At 48.1% G+C, this 21,230-nt stretch overlaps 1 protein-coding gene across 1 annotated transcript in view; it reads right to left on the minus strand.

Moving 5' to 3' along the window:
• Nucleotides 1–21,230, minus strand: part of Ddx31 (DEAD (Asp-Glu-Ala-Asp) box polypeptide 31) — a 70,092-nt gene that overhangs the window by 21,211 nt on the left and 27,651 nt on the right. Inside the window, exons 15-17 of the mRNA XM_013021296.1 lie at nucleotides 13,555–13,605; nucleotides 11,675–11,814; nucleotides 6,955–7,042 (exon numbers count right to left, since the gene is read on the minus strand). Coding sequence (XP_012876750.1) covers nucleotides 6,955–7,042; nucleotides 11,675–11,814; nucleotides 13,555–13,605 — 279 coding nt within the window. The remainder of the gene's footprint in view (nucleotides 1–6,954; nucleotides 7,043–11,674; nucleotides 11,815–13,554; nucleotides 13,606–21,230) is intronic.

Below are 21,230 nucleotides of genomic sequence, written 5' to 3' on the forward strand. Positions count from 1 at the left end.
GATTCCTCAGCACCTCATAAGCAAAAAGTAAAATGCCGGAAGTGGCGCTGTGGCTCAAGTGGTAGAGCGCTAGCCTTGAGCTGAAGAGCTGAGGGACAGCGCCCAGGCCCAGAGTGCAGGCCCCACAACCGACAAAAACAAAACAAAACAAAACTTCCAGAAAGCCATTGTATTTACTTCCCATGTCTTTATTAGGTTTTGGCAACACTGGGGTTTGAACTCAGGACCTGGTACTTGCTTCACAAGCACTCTTACACTTGGATTATGCCCCTGCTGAGATCCTGTATCTTAAAACAGGCATAGATGCTTTCTACTGAATGAGAACCTAAGACCCATGGGGCTACGTAGTCATGTGACCCTGTGAATGGCACCACGGTGCCTCCACCCACACTCCCAGCACCCAGTGAGGGTCACGCCGGAAAACCCAGTGTGAGCTCCAGGCCTTTCACTTTTAGAGGACAGGGTTTGAGGCTGGTGTTGGACCTGCCTATGCGCCCCAACCCCCACATCTACTTTTAAAGCAGGAAGAAGAACAAAGGGGAGAAGAGGAAAGGCCCTACGCTTTGGATCTCCGCTCACCTCTGCATTAATAGAGACTTAACAGTCTGCGAATGTTTTTAGTGCAGTCCAATCTTCCCACTATCTGTTTGGCTGATGACAGTCTAGCTGACTTCACAGTACATGCTCCCCCTAAGGGTGCTAGCTGCCGAAATGGCGGGAGAAAATTCACTAAGGAGCTGTGTTACCAAAGTGGACATTTGCTTTTGTCGTCACCAACGATGTCCCCCTTAACTGACGAGGAATGCAGCTTCCCGCTGCCCTCCTTTCCTTAAGCCACCCCGGCTGCACAACTGTCACCTTGCTTGCAGTTTTTTTCTTTAATATGAATGTGAAATTAGTGAGGATGCCCTTTCCCCTGGCGGACAGAATCCTCTGTTATTAAAAAGTAAAGCACTTTAATAATGAAAACTTTTCCCTCTTTTTCCTGTGTTTTAACTGTTTAAAATTAATGAGAAGGGCAGAATGGTTGTCAAAGCGATATTGAAAGCCGGGCAGCCAGGACCGAATAAGCACAAAAATCCCTCTAGAGTGTTAAATAAACAGAGCTGCAGCCCTCTACCAATCCCTCTGTTGGTTATTGTATACATTCTGTAACAGCTCTCAGAATAGATCTGAGAGCTGGGGAGGCAGAGAGGGTTCAGAATTCCAATAAAGGCCTCAAATTAAAGACAGCCTGGTGCGAATTCCAGGAGAAAATTAAAGAGACCTCAAGCTTAAGTGACAGGTGACTTGCTTCTGTGTCACAACTGTCAGGGGATTTAGTGATAATATGGCAATATATTACAAAGGGCTTTTCTTATTCCCCCCTTTAGGTTTCAAAATGAGGCATCTTTTCTTCCCACCCCCCCAAAAATTACATATATATAATATGAGTGTATATACAAGTGAAATACGTAGAAAAAAATGAGAAATCTAGGCTCACATTTGAAATGATGGGGTCAGTTTTAGTAAAATATAAGAAAAAGTTAATGACAGGAAACATATTCTTTGGAAAAAACATGCCTTCCCTCCCTACCACCACTTCCAGAAATACTTTAAGGCCACCCCTCCTGAGGAGAAACAAGGTGCTGTTCAGCTGTCTTCTGGGAGGACAGACTAAATTTAAACTGAAGACAGAGGGGGCAGAGTTCGGCAGCACCACCTCAGCCTCAGACAGGTAAGAGCTGCCATAATGAGGGGGGGTCAAGGCCCCCAGGCACACGAGTACCCCAGGAACAGCTCTCCCACCCTCAAAGATACAGGTCTGCTCCTCGGTTAATGAGGCTCACCTCCAACTAGCCTACCGTGGGCCCCGGGTAGTTTAGAAAAACACATTTCTGACCATCCATCCACACCCAGGGAGCCTCTTCTCGAGCATCCTACTGATCTAGGAAAGAGCAGATCATCTTTTAAAAAGGACGAGGCAGGGGCTTGAATCTAATTTTAACACCTCACAATGCTGACGACAAGCTTACAGGACAACCTCCCCCTGCCCCCAAACACCCAAACAACTTGTAGGAAAAACACTGTAGGTGTGTGCACATTGCCGATGAAGTCTTCCCGTCTTTCTAAGAGAAGGACAGAGGTGTGTGCATGTACGTGTGTGTTTGTGTGTGTTTGTGTGTAAGTGCCCTGATATGGCCAACTCTAAGATTTTTAACTAAATGGAAGAGTTTTGTTTTAATCACTTTCCTGCCATGCTGAGCTTTTACCCCATGGTCTCCAGAACTTTCTGAGTGCATTCTAGTCAAGTTGAAAGATCAAATTTATTCTCTTTGTAGGTGGGTGAATACTCACATACCCAGACGCAGCTGTATATATATTTTATATACCTAAATATGAAATATACATTTTACAGATGCCTCACTCTCTTTCTGTTCACAGAAGCCCCAAAATGCGTGTGCCAAAGGGACATTTCCATGGACTTCAGTCAAGCAGGGTGAAGAAAAGGGGCATTCTAATGAGGTGGCGGCGTTCCGCGGGAAAGGCCCAGCTCCTGAGCCTCGTGCGCGTGCCCACGCCCGACATCAGAGCGCCCACTGGAGAAATGCCCCAAATGTGGAGAGGCCAGGACAGACCGCATTCACCACACCCCTCTTCTCACCACACCCCTCCTCTTCTCCCTGCTTGTTTCCCTTTCTCTTTACTATTTTTCTAGTGCCAGTCCTGGGGCTTGAATTCAGGGCCTAGGTGCTATCCCTTAGCTTTTTTGCTCAAGGCTGGTGCTCAAACACTTGAGCAAAAGCTGCATTTCTGGCTCTCTGCCAGTTAATTGGATAAAGTCTCATAGACTTTCCTGCCTGGGCTGGCTTTGAACAGTGGTCCTCAGATCTCAGCCTCTTGAGTAAGTAGGATTACAGGTGTGAACACTAGTGCCTGGGAGACAGCATTTCTTAAGCCAAAAATTGTGAGAAGTTATATCCAACATCTACCTGACTTGCATTTCTAAAATTGGTAATACAGACAACTTGATTAGCCTGCCTTCCTTCTTGCCCTTCTTTTAGGGTGGTGACTATCTATCACTGAGCTACACCTTCAGCCGCTTGTTATGCTGGTTATTTTCTTTCATTTTTTTTTTTTTTGTGTGTGCTAGTATAGGGGGGTTTGAACTCAGGACCTCTGCTCTGACCTAAAATTTTTACTCACAGTGCTCTACCACTAACAGTCTAGCACTCTACTAGTAATTGGAGATAAGTTTGTAAGACTTCACTGCTGGGGCTGGCTACAAACCCTGATCCTCAGATTTCAGCCTCTTGAGTAGTTAGGATTACAGGCGTGATCCAGTAACATTCAGTTTACATTGGTTATTTTCAAGAAGAGTCTCTCACTTTATGCTTGGGCTGGCCTGGGTTTCGATCTTCCCACTTGCATTTTCCTCGGTAGCTATGAAAACAGGAATACAGATCCATGCGGACCCACTGGTTAAGATGGAGTCTTACCAACTTTTATACTCTGGCTAGCTTTGAACTACAACCATCAATCTGTTGAGCCACAATGGTTAGTTTTTCTTTCTCATTTGAGCTTAACACCAAAGTTATATTTGGTCCTATATGCCAAGTCAAAGTTGATATGGCATCTATAATAATGTGTGACTAAGTAAGTTTTGCAAATTACCACTTACATCATTATCAGTGAAAACCCAACTTTGCTCAATTTTTGTTTTTTTTTTTGTTTTTTTTTGTCAGTTATGGGGCTTGAATTCTGGGCCTGAGCTCTGTCCCTCAGCTCTTTTCCTCAAGGCTAGCGCTCTACCACTTGAGCCACAGTGCCACTTCCAGCTTTTTCTGTGTATGTGGTGCTGAGGAATAGAACCCAGGGCTTCATGCATGCAAGGCAAGCACTCTACCACTGAGCCACCTTCCCAGCCCACAATGACCAAATCTTAACACTACAAAAGCATTCAGCCCACTCTCACCCGCCAAGGCAGCAGCTTGGGAAGAAATGATGCAATCTCTGGTCTTAAAAATTTATGTGGCCTAGCACCATCCAAAGTACTTTCTGCCTCACCGAAGCCCTGGAGATGGGTGCGCTCCTTTAACTACTACAGCTGGGAAGACGGAGGCCAGGAGAGGAACAATTGTTCCAGGCTGCAGAGGTGTCAGCTGTGAAGCATGTCTGCCTGACTCTGGGACTTGGCTTTTCCCGAGGACCTTGTGACAGCTCTTTGGGCTCAGGACATCTTTAAGGTTGGCCTCCAGCCAGGAAAAGGCTTAAGGAGAAGAATTGAGGCTGTAAAGCCACAGAAGGGCAGATGTTAAAAAAGAAAGAAAGAAAATAAAAAGAAGACATGGCCTATTGCTGAAAGGGAGGAGGGAAAGGCAGCTGCTGTGCCCCTTCCTTCGGGAGGGATCACCTCCCTGGGGAGAAAGGTCTCTGTTCAGGGATAAAGAGAGAAACCGCAGCCTGTCCCGCACATGGCATAGGAAAGACCAAGCCCGAATGGAGTGGTTGCCAGTGTTCCACAAGACCTGTACCTCACTCATGTACCTGTAACCCCTCTCACAGCAGCTTCACAATAAAATAGCATTAAAAAAAGAAAGACTAAGCCCGATCCAGTGTTCCCATCTTCCTTTGTTCCTCGCAGGAAGGTGCAGTAAAAGAGGGCGCTGGGACGCGGGTGGCTGCGTGTGGGCTGCGACTGCCCTCTGTGACGCCAACAGCAACGGGTGTTGCCGGAGCGGCGGCAGCCACCACTGGGGAGGTAGTGTAGACCCCGGTTTTGGTCCTTGCCGCCCTCTCAGCTCCCTGTGAGAAGAGCACTACAGCTTTACTCTCAGCATTACCCAGGAAGACACTGGGGCGTAGAAAAGCCCAGGGTTTCCCAAAGCCTCCCAGCTGGTGAGAGGCCAGGACTCAGACCCAAGGCCCTGCTCCCAGATGCTACGCAGCCCTGATTCCTCCATCTGTGTCCAGTCCGTCAGAATGGAGCTGCTGCTAACCGTGAAGGTCCATGGGGTCCGGGCCATTAAACCGGAATTTGCAGAAGTTCCAGAGGAACCTAAGTGTGACAAGACTAAACGACACTTGTGTGGTATCTGGTCCCTTCCCCTGGCATGTCCACCACGAGGGAGACCTGGAGGCGACTGTGGCACAAACGACATGTCATCAATTGGGTCTTTAACAATGACTGTATGTGTCCTACTGTGGTTCAAACTCAGGGCCTTCCATGTTCACTTGGCTTTTGCATTCAAGGCTGGCACTCTACCACTTGAGCCAGAGCTCCACTTCCAGTTTTTTGTTTTGCTGTTTAACTGGAGATAAGAGTCTCATGGACTTTCCTGCTCAGCCTGGCTTTGAACCTGTGATCCTCAGATCTCAGCCTTCTGAGCAGGTAGAATTACAGCCATGAGCCACTGGTGCCTGGATTAACAGAAGCTTTGATCAGGCACAAGGGTCTCTGATGTAGTACAATTTCTTGATCCAACACTTCATTTCTATGGAAATGGGTAATATTATCTATCAAAACAAAACAAAATGATACACAACAACTCGGGAACTAGGGGTATTGGTGAAGTATAATATACACAGGCCCTGAGTTAGCTCCTCACGCCTCACACTCCCACCACATAAAACAGTTCAGTTCCCCTCCCCCATTTTTTTGGTGCTGGGGTCCTGGGGCTTGAACTCAGTGCCTGGGCACTTTCCTTGAGCTTTTTTTTGCTCGAGGCTAGAGTTCTACCACTTAAGCCACAGCTCTACTTTGTGCTTTTTGCTGGCTAGTTGGAGATGAGTCTCACAGACTTTAAATGCCCAGGCTAGCTTCGAACCCTGATCTTCAGATCTCAGCTCTTTGAGTAGTTAGGATTACAGGCATGAGCCACTAGCATCTAGACTTCAATTACCTTTTATTAGTATAGTCCATGCCACTGGAGGCATGTGGAGGACTGTTAAAGTCCATGCCCATGAGCACACCTGCGGAAGCTCATTTGCCTCTAAGTCTCAGTCTCTTCACCTATAAACAGAGGCCACATATACCTTGTGGGGTTGCAGGGGAAACTATACGGGGCCTCAGCCCGGCCCTGAATGATACACGTAAGGGCAGCACTCTGTATGGCTATCGCCTCTCGTCTAAGCAGGTAAATTTCCTCAGGTGTGCTCTGGAAGGAGTGAGCGTATGTCAGGGTTAGTCACATCCATCCTCTGCCTCAGGGAGAATATCGATCCAGGTAAAGGCGCACACTAAAGCATAAAAGAAACACCTTGGCTTGATCTATGTGGCTTGATTTTCTACTCTGTCCTCAGGCAGAAGAAAACAAATGTAATTTATTCACATAATTAAAATTTGATAGACAAAATTACGTAGAGTGACACTACACCCGCATGTGAATGTGACACCCTGAGTGACGGGCTGGGGGCGAGGCCTGGAAAGGGAGCGGTGACGGATGTTCTGAGCTGTCTGCCTTGGCTCACAATCTCCATATGGAACTGCACAGATAATAGAAATTTTTCTTCTTAATGATCTCAACTTTACTTTTCCTGTGTGGATAGGATGCACATTAAAAAATGGATGAACGAAGCGTGTGTGAAAGGAGACACAGAGATGCTGATGTCTTCCATGCTGTTGTGGACAGGCAGGTCCACCCAGTGGTCCTGGCTGATGGATCTGGAGAGGGACCACCGGGGTGAGCGTGTAATGCGGCCTCCAGACCCTTCCCGCCCTCGGCCACTTTTCCATAGAGCCTGCTGCTGGCTGGCAGACCTCCAGAATGGACGGGAGCCCTTAACTGGATGAGACCAGAAAATCCATCCAGAAGCGAAGAGGAGAAAAAACGCACAATCAAACGTGGCTTCATCTAATGTTCATGATGCTGAAAATAAACGCGCTGCTTGGCAGAAGAAATCAACTATACACCGACTCTCTACCATCCCAGATTAAGAAAGGAGGCATGCCTGTTAAGCACAACGAGTACTCACATTCGCCTGGTTGCCCCTTCGCCTCACTTCAAAACGATCATCCTTGGTCAGGACGGACAAAATATCTTCCATCTTAATCTCAGAAACACTGTAAAAGGAAAGGAGTCACCAAAATAAATTTTTTACTCTTCCTCAAAACATATCAGATCTTCATGCATAAAACCAGCCTGTTCTCAATCTAACTTGACACAAAACAGAAGTACCATTCATTTAGAATATACTTCAGAGATATCAATTGTGTGTGTGTGTGTGTTTGTGCACGCCAGTACTGGGGCTTGAACTCAGGGCTTTACACTGTCATTTGGTTTTTCTACTCAAGGTTGACTCTACCACTTGAGGAATACCTCTACTTCCAGCCTTTTTCTGGTTAACTAGAGATGAAAGTCTGCCCAGGCTAGCTACAAACTGTGATTCTTGGAACTCAGCCTCCTGAGTAGCTAGGATTACAGGTGTGAGCCACCAGTGCCCATCTCCCTTCTTAACAGATCTTGTAATAGTAAACAGAGAGGCTTGCTTAGGGATAAGCTACCTTCGTATGATATGATGAAATAAACATTTTATAGGGTCTGTTTAGTTCTGTGTTTAAAAAGAAGGTGGGAGCTGGTGAGAAGGACAAGTGACCCAAAGCGTCCACAGCGCCCCTGCTCCTCCTCTCTGCTGGGGAGTCACCGGTGCAAGGGCCCAGGACCACAGGCTTTCTAATGAATGCAGACACTTGCTCTGCGAAACTTGTGGGAAGTCAGGCCAGCTTCCCTGGCTCCAGGGGGTCTGCAGAGTTCAGAGCACAAGCAGACTGACCACACAGAGAGCCAGGGAGGAAATGTGCATGGCTGAGACACTTCAGGGAGAGAGGAAAAGGGAAGGAAGAAGCTCAGGGAGAAAAACTGCAGAAAGACAGATGATTGTGTTGTTGGGTTTCTTTTCTTCTTCTTTTTTTTTGAAAATGTAGCAGCAAATTAAAACATGAATAGCGACCTCTTATGTGGGACAAGACAATTCTGTTTCCCCAAAGGTTCATCTGACAAGACTACGAAGGGAAACGCCATGTCTGACAGCAGGTATGGAGATGTGCCACCCGCTCCCGAGCACTCCGCCCTGGCCCCTCAGCGCAAGCTCCCAGCCGTGCACCAGCCAAGTCTTTCAGCAGCAGACAGAGACAAGCGCAGAAGGCTGTGGCTGTGGAGGGTGGGAGGCAGGGGAGAGGTGCCCTCACCCCCTGCAGGGACCCCATGGGAATGGTCCCCCGGCCCCTGGGGCTGACAGCGAAGTATGGCAGCTGAATGTGCTCTTTTCCCTGGAATCCTGAAGGTGAAAATATGGCCCAGAACTATGGTTTTCTCTCTCATTGGCTTCCTACTTGCCACTTGCTCGGTGAAAGGGGGTGGGAAGAGAGAAGGAAGAGGAGGAAAAATACAAATGAAAAAGAAATAGAAGGGAGTGGAATCTTAAAATGGAGAAAGGAAAGAGAGTAATGCCATTCAGAGCCAGAAATGCAAAAACCAAACAAGCCCACGGTGAGGAACTGTGCATCCGCGCACGGAGGGAGCGCCGCTACCCAGACCCGGCGGGCGCCAGGCAGACCTGGGGGCCCACGCGCCCAAGCAAATTGGGTAGGAACTGAGAATAAACCGGAATGATTTACAGTTTAAAAGGGCCTCCTTCCTATTTCTAAGAAATCACTGCTTCCAAGGAACAAAGGAAGCCCACTGTGATTATTTATGGTTCCTATCAACAGATTTGAATTACCCCACCTTGCTGGGGAAAAAGATAGAAAAATAAATCCAGGGAACTGTCGCACACCAGATCTAAGAAATACACATTTGATGAGGTATTTACATTTTAATAACGCAGCAATGACTTTTATTAGCGATACCCTTAAAGGGGAAGTAGAAAGTTAAGGAGTTGGGAAATACAAAGAAGTCAAAAGGACATAGAGGCAAAGCAGCGGCACAGGGCACCTGTCTCTTGCCCAGTCTGCTAAATTAAATTGTCAGGGTGAGTTCCACAGTGCCTGCATATGAAGGCAGCCAGCAATTTGTTGTGATGCCCTTGCTGCCGGGAGCCTCGGCCTGCCTTCCCGAATCTTCCCTGCAATTCATCAGCCACCCAGTATCCCGCTGCCTGGCTCCTGCATTCTCAGGAATGGCTGGCGCACGCGCGCACACACACACAGATACACACAGACACACACAGACATACACAGACACACACACACACTCTCCTCCCTCCCTCCTCTATTTCCTCTTTACTATTTCAGGTGCTCCTTCTGGATTCCTTAAATGTTACACACAAACACACACACACACACACACACACACACACACTCCTCCCTCCCTCCCTCCCTCCTCTATTTCCTCTTTACTATTTCAGGTGCTCCTTCTGGATTCCTTAAATGTTCCTGGCTGCTTCTTCCCACTGCATCGTCTGCAACCAGTTCTTATTAGATTTCACTTCGCTTTACATCAAAGATATAGTCTATACACAGATAAACAAACCAGGGTCTTTCCTCAGGCAGCAATGTGATGTGTGATGCATGGCTACCAGGGAATAATGTGGCCTCCACTCTCTGGCTAGCCACAGGTGGGTGAATGTTCAGGGTAATGGCATCAAGAAGGGCTCGTGTAGGACCCATGTTCTGGTAGGAAGGCTCTTACACAGCCTGGCAAACCTGTCCCAAAAAGCCCTCTCTTCCTTGCAGAACTCTCCTGGGTCCGCACATAGGTTAAGGCCAACGCACCAGCTTCCCTGGGTGGCCACTTCTTTTGTGCAGAGACTTCATGCTGAGTCTCGCACAGCACTGCTTGCTGCTCGCCTAGACCAGCTTGTCACGGACAACACCGCTTGCTATGTCCTTAAACTACACCAGCTCTCCAATAAGGCCCGATGGTGCGATCACTGCTTTTTGCTTTTTAATGTTAGGTTCCTGTCTGGCTGCTGCAGAGACTCGTCTGAAGGTGACAACAGAGGCATGCCTCTCCCAGCTCTGGTCTGTGACCCCTAAATGTGCTCCTTCATTTTGTGAGGTCGTTACCAAGTGTGGGGGCATGGGGAGCATCCCGTGTGGACAATGGGAAGGGGCCTGCAGGTCTAGGCTGCCAGGGGAGGAAAAGGAGACAAAGGTGGAGATCAGCAGGCTGCTGGGTGCGGTGCTGAGATGTTCTACTGTGGCTGGAATCTACCACGGTACCCCAGCATGCTGCTCCCCAAGCACTTTGTGTATCCAAAATCCCTAGGACAGTTTGGCAAGAAAGAAGGAGGATGAGGAGGGCTGAAGGTAGTCCTGCAGGCCACACCTCAAGGCCCCAGTTCCCACATCTGCTAAGACATTCTGTTCTAAAGTATATAATACAACTTTTTCAGCTTTGTATTTTAGGGGATTCTTGTGGTTTGTTTGCATAAAATACAGAGCTGGGTAAGAAGGAAATCAGATTCAGTCAGTAGCACAGTGGAGCATATTCACAGTCCAGTGCTGGTCCTCAGGACCTGGGCAGCCAGAGCTGCTGTTGGGCATGACGGGTTCCACCACCCCAGGCAGACACACACTCATATGGTGCTTCCAAGAATCCTTTTATCGATGTGCTATGCTGGAATAGAAGTTCTTGTAAGTAAATTGGTGTCAAAAACTGCACATTGCCAGGTCCGGTGGCTCACGCCTGTAATCCCAGCTAAGGAAATGAAACCTGGGGAATTGTGGTACAAAGTCAGCTTAGGTAGTCAAGTCTAAAAGACTCTAACTCCAATTAATCATGGAAAGGCTGGGACTGGAGGTGTGGCTCAGGTGGTCTAGTGCCAGCTGTGAGCAGGAAAGCTGAGTGAGTATTCAAGCCCAGTACCAGAAACAACTCTCATGTCCCATCATTGGGACCTGTGTCTTCCAATGCCACGGAATTTAGGGAAAACAAGACAAATGCTCGTCTGTGGCTCAGGCTCATCATTTCCCTGTGGCTGTCCTACCGCTCCTGTAGGGTCAGCTGGCCCAGGCCTGGAGTCCTGGCTTTCCACAGGAGCATGAGATTGGTTGGCTGTACCACACCCAAGGGAGCAGCAGGGTATCGAATGTGTTTATTTGGCTGCTTTGAACGCCCCCCCCCAATCTCACCTCTAATCTGGGTTATTTTCCTAAGGGAAAGGAATTGGTGAGATCAGTAAAAAGCATTTTTTTTGGGGGGGGGGCTAATATGGGGCTTGAAATCAGGGCCTGGGCACTGTCCCTTAGCCTCTTTTACTCAAGGCTAGCTAGCACCACTTCCGGTTTTTTCTGTTTATGTGGTAGTGGGGAATCGAACCCAGGGCTTCATGCATGCTAGGCAGGCACTCTACCACTGAGCCACCTTCCCAGCCCAGCATCATTTTAATGTTTTTTACAAAGCCAGTTCTGAAGCTATAAAACAATAAGCACAGAAATAAAATGGGGTTTTCAAGACACTGCTGGCTTGAGGCCGTGCACTCCCACTGTGGAGAGGAGAAACAAGACAGAGACTTGTGTCTTAAAAACCAAGTGCGACAGACGTCCTGTGACTTAGCATGGCAACGCGATGCAAAGTGTCAGGTGCTGATGTAGTGAGGGTTTGGGTGTTTGCCACTGGCTATTCTGGGACTCATTTAGGGATCACAAGGGTTAATGGCTCTTCAGCAGCTTACAAGGTCTATCCAGTGTAAAAAGCGACAGAAAGTTAATTAGGTGAGATCAGCTGAAACCCCGTTCAGGTTTCTGACTCACTTGATTTTGTGAGAAGCCAACGAGTTGACATATTCTGCCTCCGAAGGCGCCAGCATGAGCAGGCTGCTCCCAGTGCAGCCAATCCGGGCGGTTCTCCCAATCCGGTGGATATACTCTGCAGGTGAGGATGGAGCATTGTACTAAAGAGGGTAACAAAAACGAAGGCATTCACAGATCAAGAGACTGCCGTTAATTGGAAGTGCAATACCCCTCACCTGCCTCCAGGTAGCCCGAGAATGAGAATCCGGTGCTACGGTTACTCAAACACAATCACAAGGAGAAGTCACTCAACCCCAAGACTCCTGGCTACACTGAAATAACAGGGCTCTGACATGCACGTGTGAGCGGTGGCCAAGTCTCACTCCAATATCTCCTTTTTAATTTTACTTCTCCACAGGTCTCTTCATTTTCCTATTTGCATCTTTTCACCGAGGTGACTGTGCAAGGTGAGGACGCAGGTCTGACGACCACGTGACCTTGGCCTACTTCCTCCGCAGACAAAGCAGCAGGCATGAGGTAACAGAGGAGGCTGGCAGCCTCGGATGAAACAGGCCAACTGCAGTGCTGGCAGAGTCCGCTCTGCTGCCGGGCTCAAAGCAGGTCCCAATGGGTAGAGCAGCCGGGCGGTGGTGAGGCAGGCTCCCTGCAGGCAGGGCAGGCTTCTGCTCCCAGGAGGGCGTTCCTGACTTAGGAATAGGGGAAGGCCCAACTCAGCACAACCGATCAGGCGGTGGATATTTTTTTTAGGACTTGCACTCAGGACCTGAGTACTGTCCCTGAGCTTTAGTGTTCAAGGCTAGTGTTCTACCATTTGAGCCACAGTACCACTTCTGGTTTTTGGTGTTTAATTGGATATGAGTCTCAGGGACTTTCCTACCCGGCTGAGTTCAAACCAACACCATTAGATCTGAGCCTCCCGAGCAGCTAGGATTACAGGCATGAACCACCGGCACCTGGCTTCAGTCAGCGTATTTTATGACATCTTCAGCGGTGACTCTGTCATCATTAAAGCTAAGTGACCGCCTGTTTTTGTTTTTCTTTGCTGCTACACAAATCAAAGTCAGAGGACCATGGTGAATGTACTACGGAGGAGGCTGTGCACAGTAAACCAATCAACATTCACCGTCCGAGGCTCTCCGTGGCCGTTACCGGGCATCTGCACATTTAGATCATCCTGCCCTCTTCTCTTCCACTTGCTCTGGCCAGCAGGAAAGAAGACACAAGGCCTCTACTCCCAAAGTAATTGTCTGTGACAAGCAGATCAGATCTGCTGGCCAGAGACAGGAATGAAATCCCACCCAAGCGTGAATAAACCATGACTCACGAAAACAGGCCACGTGTCACCCGGCCCTTACACAGGCTTAAAAATGCCATTCTGCAGACTAACAAAAAGGAAAGACAAAACTAAACCCACTCGACTCTAGTGCTAGCACCTGTACCCTCTGGCGAAGCATCTAAGGCTGGAGGTATGTGTAAGATGCTGTCAGGAACTTAATTGCTCCCTGCAGGTCAATGTACACGGACACGGTTCTCAGGACAGCTGAGCCATCTCCATCTGGATGCAATGCAGCCTCCCGAGGGCCCAGATAATGTCCTGTATTTTCAGGCTGTTGAAACTTTGGTTTGTCACAGGAATTAAATCTGGGAGGCAGGAGAGATTGCCACCTCCCGCCACAACTGCACTTCCTGGCTCTTCTGCTGCAGTGGGTAGGTGGGCTGGGTCAAGGAGGATGTCAGGGGAATCATACAGACAAGGCTGGTTGCTGCCTGGTTACCAGGGCAACACCCAAGAGGGCAGCAATGATCCTACTTCAAGCCAGTGCATCTGCTCATGACCATATTCCTGCCTGAAGCCCCTATCTTAACAACTACAAAATTACCTGAACAATCCACGTGACTTGTGGGAGATCTAAGCCCCGAGCTGCAACATCCTTCAAAATAAGACAGAATACAGTTTAAGACAGTTTCTGAACTTTTTTGGGGGGAGGGAATTCATGGATACATTTGATAATGTAAATTCTGAAGAGGGATGTTCATGGATATATTTGATAATATAAATTCTGAGGGAGCTTGACCATCCTACATGTACACACACATACAAACACGCAAGCACAGATACACTATTTGCACACAATTTCAGGGAGCCTACAGATGCACTCAAGTCTACTGGTGCTTCAACCTCTGATTTAGGACCGGTTTCTAAATCATTACAGAACCCTTTCATAACCCACTAAAAGAACACCATCTACAGGGCAGCCCAAGAAGTTAGACTACGACTGTCAGTGTGTGTGTCAGGGAGAATTCTGAACACTTTGCTGGGCGTAATAGTACATGTCTGTAATTCCAGTACTTGGGAAGCAGGCAGACGGGGTCTTGACTTTGAGATCAGCCTGGGCTGCCTAGTGGGAAGCTGTAGCAAAAGAAAAAATAAAATCCAAAAAACTTCTAGAGTGTTTTCACTAATTTACATTTTAACAGAAAAGTTACTCACACTTATAGGGCTGGAGCTTGGCAGCAGATGCCCTGGGTTCCCGTCTCCAGCAACACAACATAAATAAGTAAATGCCACTTACAATAAATGCACCCATGGGTGATTACCCCAAGCCCTGCCCATCAGCAATGCCTCACAGAGCTCTGCGCTTGCCTCTGGAATGTTCCTCCTAGAGGCTGACTCTGAAGGGAAGCTGCAAAGCATGTATGGAGGCCTGTTGCTGCCGGGCTCAGTAATCTGCTGTCCCTTCGGATGGCTGTGTCAGAACACGGTCCAAGCCAGCTCATCATTCCAGACACCTCACAAGACATCAATAGAGATTAGTTTTTCTTTTCGACGGGCCGTCTGAATCTCACTGAACAATCTGGCAGAGACTACAAAGTGAAATTTCCAGTCTTCAGCAATACTTTGCACTCAGCGTTAATCTTCAAGTGCAGATGCCATAGTAAGACCTCACCGGACCGAACTGCTAGCCGCTTGCTCTGCACCACTTGCTGCATTTACTGTTTACCCGCTTATCTTGAGTAACCCTCAGAACTATGGCCACTCATGACCGATGAAAAAAAACAAGATTCAGGGACGGAAGTAACCTGTCAGGGACCCAGCTAAGTGGAAGGCAGCCTCAAGTCAGCCTGCTTTACTTTCCCAAGGTCACGTTAGATCCCGCTGCCTGCTGCCTGCCACGGAGGGAGGTCTGCACTCTTCCGACAAAGCTGGTGGGAGCAAGAGTGCACAGAGCCCTGCGGCGGGGAGGCGTAAGATCTAGCCAAGGTCACATGCACCTGCCCTTCAATCCTGAGCAATCGCACTGCTAGAGAAACACGTTAACACTTCCACGAGGCTGCCTATTCATTCAGCACTATATGAGGAGACAGGTTAACTAAAAGAGCTATGCTCCAAATAAAGTAGCATACAGTTAGGAGAGAAACAAAGATTTTTCACGTACTAAGTGAGAATCTCCAGGATGTATTCTGACTATGTAATGGGTAGGAAATGGTTTTTCTGCCAACGACCATTTGCATGCTTATAACATCATTTTCAGGCCGTACAAAATTATCAATACTGGCAGACAGGTGTGGGCAGCTGACAAGTGTACAAGAAGCAGGCGAGAAGCATATATATCTGACCTGTCATATGCCAAATGGTGTCACGGGCCATACGTGACACGTGGTGTACGGTGTGCTTTTGGGTAAGATTTGGGAAATAGAAACATGAGCTTCTACTTTAAAGACAAACCACCAAGGGAAAAGGCCAAAAACCTGTAATAGTAATCATCTACACACAGGGAAGAGAACAGGAAGAAGAGGACTAGGATGCACATTAGTCTGCTTTAATGAGATACATAATTTCGATGCTGCAATCATGTAAGGCAAGTATGATGGCCACTGTCATGAAGCAGAAAATACAGATGCTATCTTAAAAGAAAAACACGACAAATACACTTTTCTTTGCAATCCAGGAGTAATGGGCCAGGCACGCTAGCGCAGGTCTCTTTAGACTTCCTTAACTTGGAAGGGAACCTTAGCCATTTACTGACTTACAGCCCGTGAAGGCTGCCATCACTGCACTGACCCTCATGGTAGGGGCTTAGCTGGAGCAAGGCCCCTCTGGCATAGACCCAGGCTTAGAACAGCGTGGGCTTCCTACAGTTCCACAGCCGTCCACGTGGCCTGTCCTGGAAGGGCACTGCCGCGTTCCCCACTAGAGTCAGCGGTGCCCCGGCCTCTCTCTGACAAGAGGAGGTTAACAGAGGAGGTGACACCAAGGGGCCACACAAACACCACTCCCAGAAGCATTTCACCCAAGGGTTTCGGCTTCTACTGATGTTCCTTGTCTGTGCCAATCATGACCTTGATGGCAGCAAGGGACAACTTCCTATCAACCCTTCTTTATTTCACAGCTGAGAAATTCTTCTGTGAAGAACGGCTCCCCACCCCACCCCTTAAAAAAAAAACACAGAAAGGACCAATAAGGGTTTGAATTGACAAGGATTTTTCTGGAAAATAACCCCACGCTCCATCTCTGTAATGCGCTCCACACCTTCCAGCGCTCACCAGGGGCCCAGCCTTCCCCTGAACCTACCAAGATCAGCTGGTGTTGAGTGTGTACGTCGAAATTAATGTGTAAGTGTGTCAAGCACGCACAAAAGTATTTCAGGCAGCTTCTGTGTATTCTAAGAGCTGAAGGCAGATGTTCCAGGGCTCGTAGCTTTGAGAACACAATTTAGGGAGCACTTTATTTATGGGGAGCTGCTTCCTACACTATCAGTCTACATTCTTACAAAAACTGAAGGTTCTTCAATCTGTGAAGCTCATTAGAAATGATTCATTGTGGGGATGGGAAGGTGTCTCAGTGGTAGAGCACTTGCCTTGCAAGCATGAGACCCTGGATTCGATTCCTCACCACCACATAAATAGAAAAAGCCGGAAGTGGCACTGTGGCTCAAGTGGTAGAGCGCTAGCCTTGAGCTGAAGAGCTTAGGGACAGCGCCCAGGCCCAGAGTTCAGGCTCCACAACTGACCAAAAAAAAAAAAAAAAAAGAAATGATTCATTTTAGTTAAGTGCTCTGCAATGGTAGATAGAGACAGTGGGCTGCCTGAGCTGTGCAGACAGACTTAGTAACAAACTCAATACTCAAGGTTTAGTACATTCTACCAGGAAACAGACAACACTAAAACAGCATATAGCATTTGAGAAATTCAAGAGTCCAAACATATTGAAACTGAGTGATGGAGCCCAAGCCTGGGCTGCTTTCAAACTCATAAAGCCCCTGCCTTCGCCCTGAGTGCTTGGGACTGCAGGCGTACACCAGCTATGTCTCCTGCTTGGGTGGGGTGGAGTGTTCCTGAAAGCCACACACTGCCTTACTGGTGTTCTCTTGTCCAGATTCAATTTTGCCAATGCCTTAGATTACTCTCAGCCCAGGTTCCAGAGAGGCAGAGGCGGCACAGCGCCGGTGCGGAACAGGCAGCACGGCCCACCCACGCTAGTAGCACGAGGAGTTGGCCAATCTACAAAGGATGACAGCCCTCAGCCCACCTATGGTGGCTCTAAGACTATCCTGTCCTCCTCAGGAGGTTGTGAAGAACACAGGCGCAGTATCCATGAACAACAATCTAAGACCTGTAAATCCACAGTTTCCCATTGAAGGAATAAGGGTGCAGGCAATTCAGTGGTGGACTTCCTTCTCCATTCAGCCCCTGGGCAGGGCCTGCAGAGAACAGAAGCAGGTGAGGCCCCCAACTTCCTATAAGTCTGCCAGTTCGCTGCATTAGATGAACAGGAAACTCATCTGCAGAGACCTGCAAGGATTCAGTTCTCTGTCCTCTCTGCTCTCAGAACTTAAGTCTGACTGCACTCATTTTTATTCCTTCAACCTAATTAGGGCAAAAGAATCACTAAAGTCAGCTCTGAAAGACACTCGCTTGTGAGGCCTTGCAGGCCGGGCTCGACAACTGGCTGGCTCCACGAGACCCAGGAGTACAGATGGAAGGCAGCTTGCTCAGGTGCCAGCCTGTCAGTTGGATTAAAATGACTCATTTATTTACCCAAGAACCTCACAAAGTGCTTTTACTAACAGGGAGAGGGGGCCTGCCGTCTCTCTGAGAAGGGACGCACAAACTCGCCTCTGACGCCTTCCTGGCCTGCCAGAAGTCATTACTGCCGTGTGTGGAAAGCCATCAGCAGGGTACAGGCCCCTGTTGTCCGGGTGACAGATTGGGCTGCGTAATCAGAGGAGGAAGGGGAGAGTGCAGAAGCTGTCAGAGGCAAGAGATCTTGGCTAGAGCCGCCAAAAAACTGGCAACACGAGTTAGCGTAACTGAGTAAACATCAAACAATCTCCAAACGATCCTTCTATGAACACCAGTGAAATAAAGTGGAAAAGATAAACTTTACCTGAAAAGCACCCCCAGAGAAAGGCAAAGAAGTCTACATCTGTTCAGGGCGCTGACCTGACATTCTCGTGACTTCCAGAACAGCTCCTTTGTCTCCTGGTGCCTGGCATGGTGGAAATTCCCCAGGAGGAGAGGAAATTAAGAACAGCACAGACACAGCAGCGTGTTCAAGAAGGTGGAAGCAGCTCAGGGGATTTAGATGAATCTCGAAAAGTGTGGTAGGAGCTGGAGCTCGATCCGCCCGTAGCAGGAGCACCGGGCTGAGCTGGACCCTCTCCTTTCTGAGGACGTCACTATACTCTTCCCGTCCAGGACAAGCAAGAACAAATACACTGAGAGAAAGCCTACTGCTGGTCCTGAGCCCATGAGGTGACTAGAAATTCCACTGCAGCAGAGTGTCAACGTACAAGGGGCACTGAAGTCTGGTCTCCTCCTTCAGCTCCGGGCGAATTCCCCCAGAAACAAGAAGACATACTATTTTTATAGATACTTGAATGTCCTATCTGATTCCTTTGGTTTCTTAATTGCACTTGGGAAAGCCGGTCTTGAACTTCCAACAAATTCTTCCCTCCAGTTCCCCCCCGCCCCCCCCGCCGTAACTTGTCTTTTGTGTCCATCTCATTTTCCAGAGGATGCAAAATCATATCACCACAGCAAGGAGGGGTCTTTTACCAGTCTCCTGGCCCCAGTGCCCTCCGGCCATGGTCCAGGTCCAATGCTACCAAACAGTCCTCAGACAGCTGCTCGAAATGACAAAAGGGCCTTGCTTTTAAGATGTGTATAATTAAGATGAACATACACACACCCTCTTAACTGCTGCTAAGAAGACAGGGGAGAAAACTGTCAAATGGTGAAGAACATAGTGCCATCAAAGGCTTTTGTATGATTATATCACCATCCCAAATTTTCTCTGGTCATATTAAAAGGATCTTGGGGTGACAAAGTAAAGTGGCTAAAGGTATGGCCTAAAGAGGGGAAAACCTCCACCCAACAATTAACAACAGGATTCCATTTATCAAAAGAAGCCAGCTCTCCATCTGCCTCGTCCTGCCATGGCCCTCATTCCTCATTAACACCACGGAGGCTCCCGGAGAGTGTTCAGATAGCCTGGCAAGCAACAGGCTGCTTAAAAGGACACAGTGACAGAAACTCCTCCACCTGAGCACCATCTATCATGGTGTGTGTGTCTCACACACCCTGTGGCTCTTAGATGCCAGAAGTGGTGAGCTAAAGCAAACAAATACATGGCTGACGTGGCAGAAATACTGAGGGCTAAGAAGAACTCACCACTGGGAACCTGTGGCCGTATTTTGACTTAGAAAGGAGCCTTAACCAGCCCTTACCCAATAATTTTGGCAGAGTGGAGACACGGTGAGCCCAGGAAGACCACACACCACACACGGGGGATGACCTGAGAGGCCAAAAGCCATGACCAAGAGGTGGCAGGGAAATCAGATGGTGAGGGAGAGCATTCCCTCTGCATGGGGTAGGCAGAGGGCTAAGGGTTCTGTACTCTCCCAGACCACTGAGTTGTCTGTCCTGGTGACACTGTCAGCCAGACGGAACAGGGAAGTGGTCATGTGCTTATGCCCACTAAGAACTACACTCACCATGATACTGACAATTTGCCTTGTGGAGGTTACAATGTGTTTGTGACTTTAAGTATCACTATACCATAATACTGTGAAGCCTGAAATTTATGTCACCACCTAATCTCAATTTTAAAAAAAAGAGAGAGAAGGGGTGGGTTAGGAGCGATGGGTGGCAATGTCGTCAGACACCTTGTACTCATATACTGTTTTGTAGAATGGGAACTTCTTTGTAAACTACTTAAAGATATAATAATAAAAATGTAAAAAACCAAAAACCCACATCTAAGAAAGAATGAATTTTTTCCCATCATAGCTACTAAAAATGTAACTCAAATGTGGAATTTCAGAATTCTGATACTACAGCCTAGCTATGTCTACAGAGTATAGCAACTTTTGCAAACCAGTAATTCCAGGATCTGAAGGGTGTTCCTACCCTAACCCAAATTCCGATTTTGTGTTTCCATAGAGACAATCTACAGCACTTACCCTAGGTGAGCAGCGCTCAGTCGGAGGAAAAGGCATCCTCTGGCAGATTTCAGCGTAGTGCTTCTGGAGCCCCTTCTTTCCACTCAACTGGACCACAAATGCCGAGTGTCTAACTGTGTGCTGGCTCTGGGCTAGATAGTGGGGTACCCTGATGAGGAACCAACTCCTAGTCCCCGGCACTACGGGGCTCAACGCACAATCTGACATGATGGCATCTATAGCAGGCGCGCTCAAGGCAGAAGTGCCGTCTGCACCACGCATGCCTGACCAGGAAGAAGTGGGTTTAGGGTTCATTTTCTAGGAATGTAAAGGAAAGCCGAGTCCAAGTGAGAGCTAGTCAAAGTCAGGGTAGGTTTTTCAAGAGAAGGAAGAGCATATACAAAGGCTTAGGCTAGAAAAAGCCTTAATGACACATTTAGGGAACTGAATGAGGGACCTGTAGAGCTTTAGGCTAGAGAGCAAGAAGGAGGTGGGGTGAGAGGCAACAGGAAGGTGTCAAGTTCCAGAAGAACCTCATTGCTGTAGATAAGGATATTGACAATTTCCTTCTCAAGCAGATATTTGGATTTAATCTTCACTTTAGGAATTGTAATATGGTTTAGAACACAAGTGCCTGACTTATGGGCTGGCTTCACAAAGGGAAGGGCTATTTGCTTAGAAGCCAGTCTCCTTAGGAAGCAAGTATCTAGGATAGACTGCCCTCAGGGATGAACGGTGCCTGGGCAGCAGAGTTCCTCTGTCACAGCAACAAGCAGGCTTTATTGTAGAAGAGCCTGCATGTGCACGCATGCACACACATACATGCACACACATGTGCACGTACACATGCATGTACACATGTACAAGTGCACACGAGTGCATGCACACACACACACACACACACAGAGCTGACCTTACCTTTAAAACTGAACATGTAACAGTACCTTAGGAAGTAGCTATGTTAGAGGCTGTGCAGGTGGCTCAGTGGTAGAGCGCCTGCCTCACATGTATGAAGCCCTGGGTTCGATTCCTCAGCACCACATAAATAGAAAAAGCTGGAAGTGGCACTGTGGCTCAAGTGGTAGAGCGCTAGCCTTGAGCTGAAGAGCTGA

The sequence above is a fragment of the Dipodomys ordii genome, unplaced genomic scaffold (assembly GCF_000151885.1).
Source record: "Dipodomys ordii isolate 6190 unplaced genomic scaffold, Dord_2.0 Scaffold55, whole genome shotgun sequence".
Lineage (NCBI taxonomy): Eukaryota > Metazoa > Chordata > Mammalia > Rodentia > Heteromyidae > Dipodomys > Dipodomys ordii.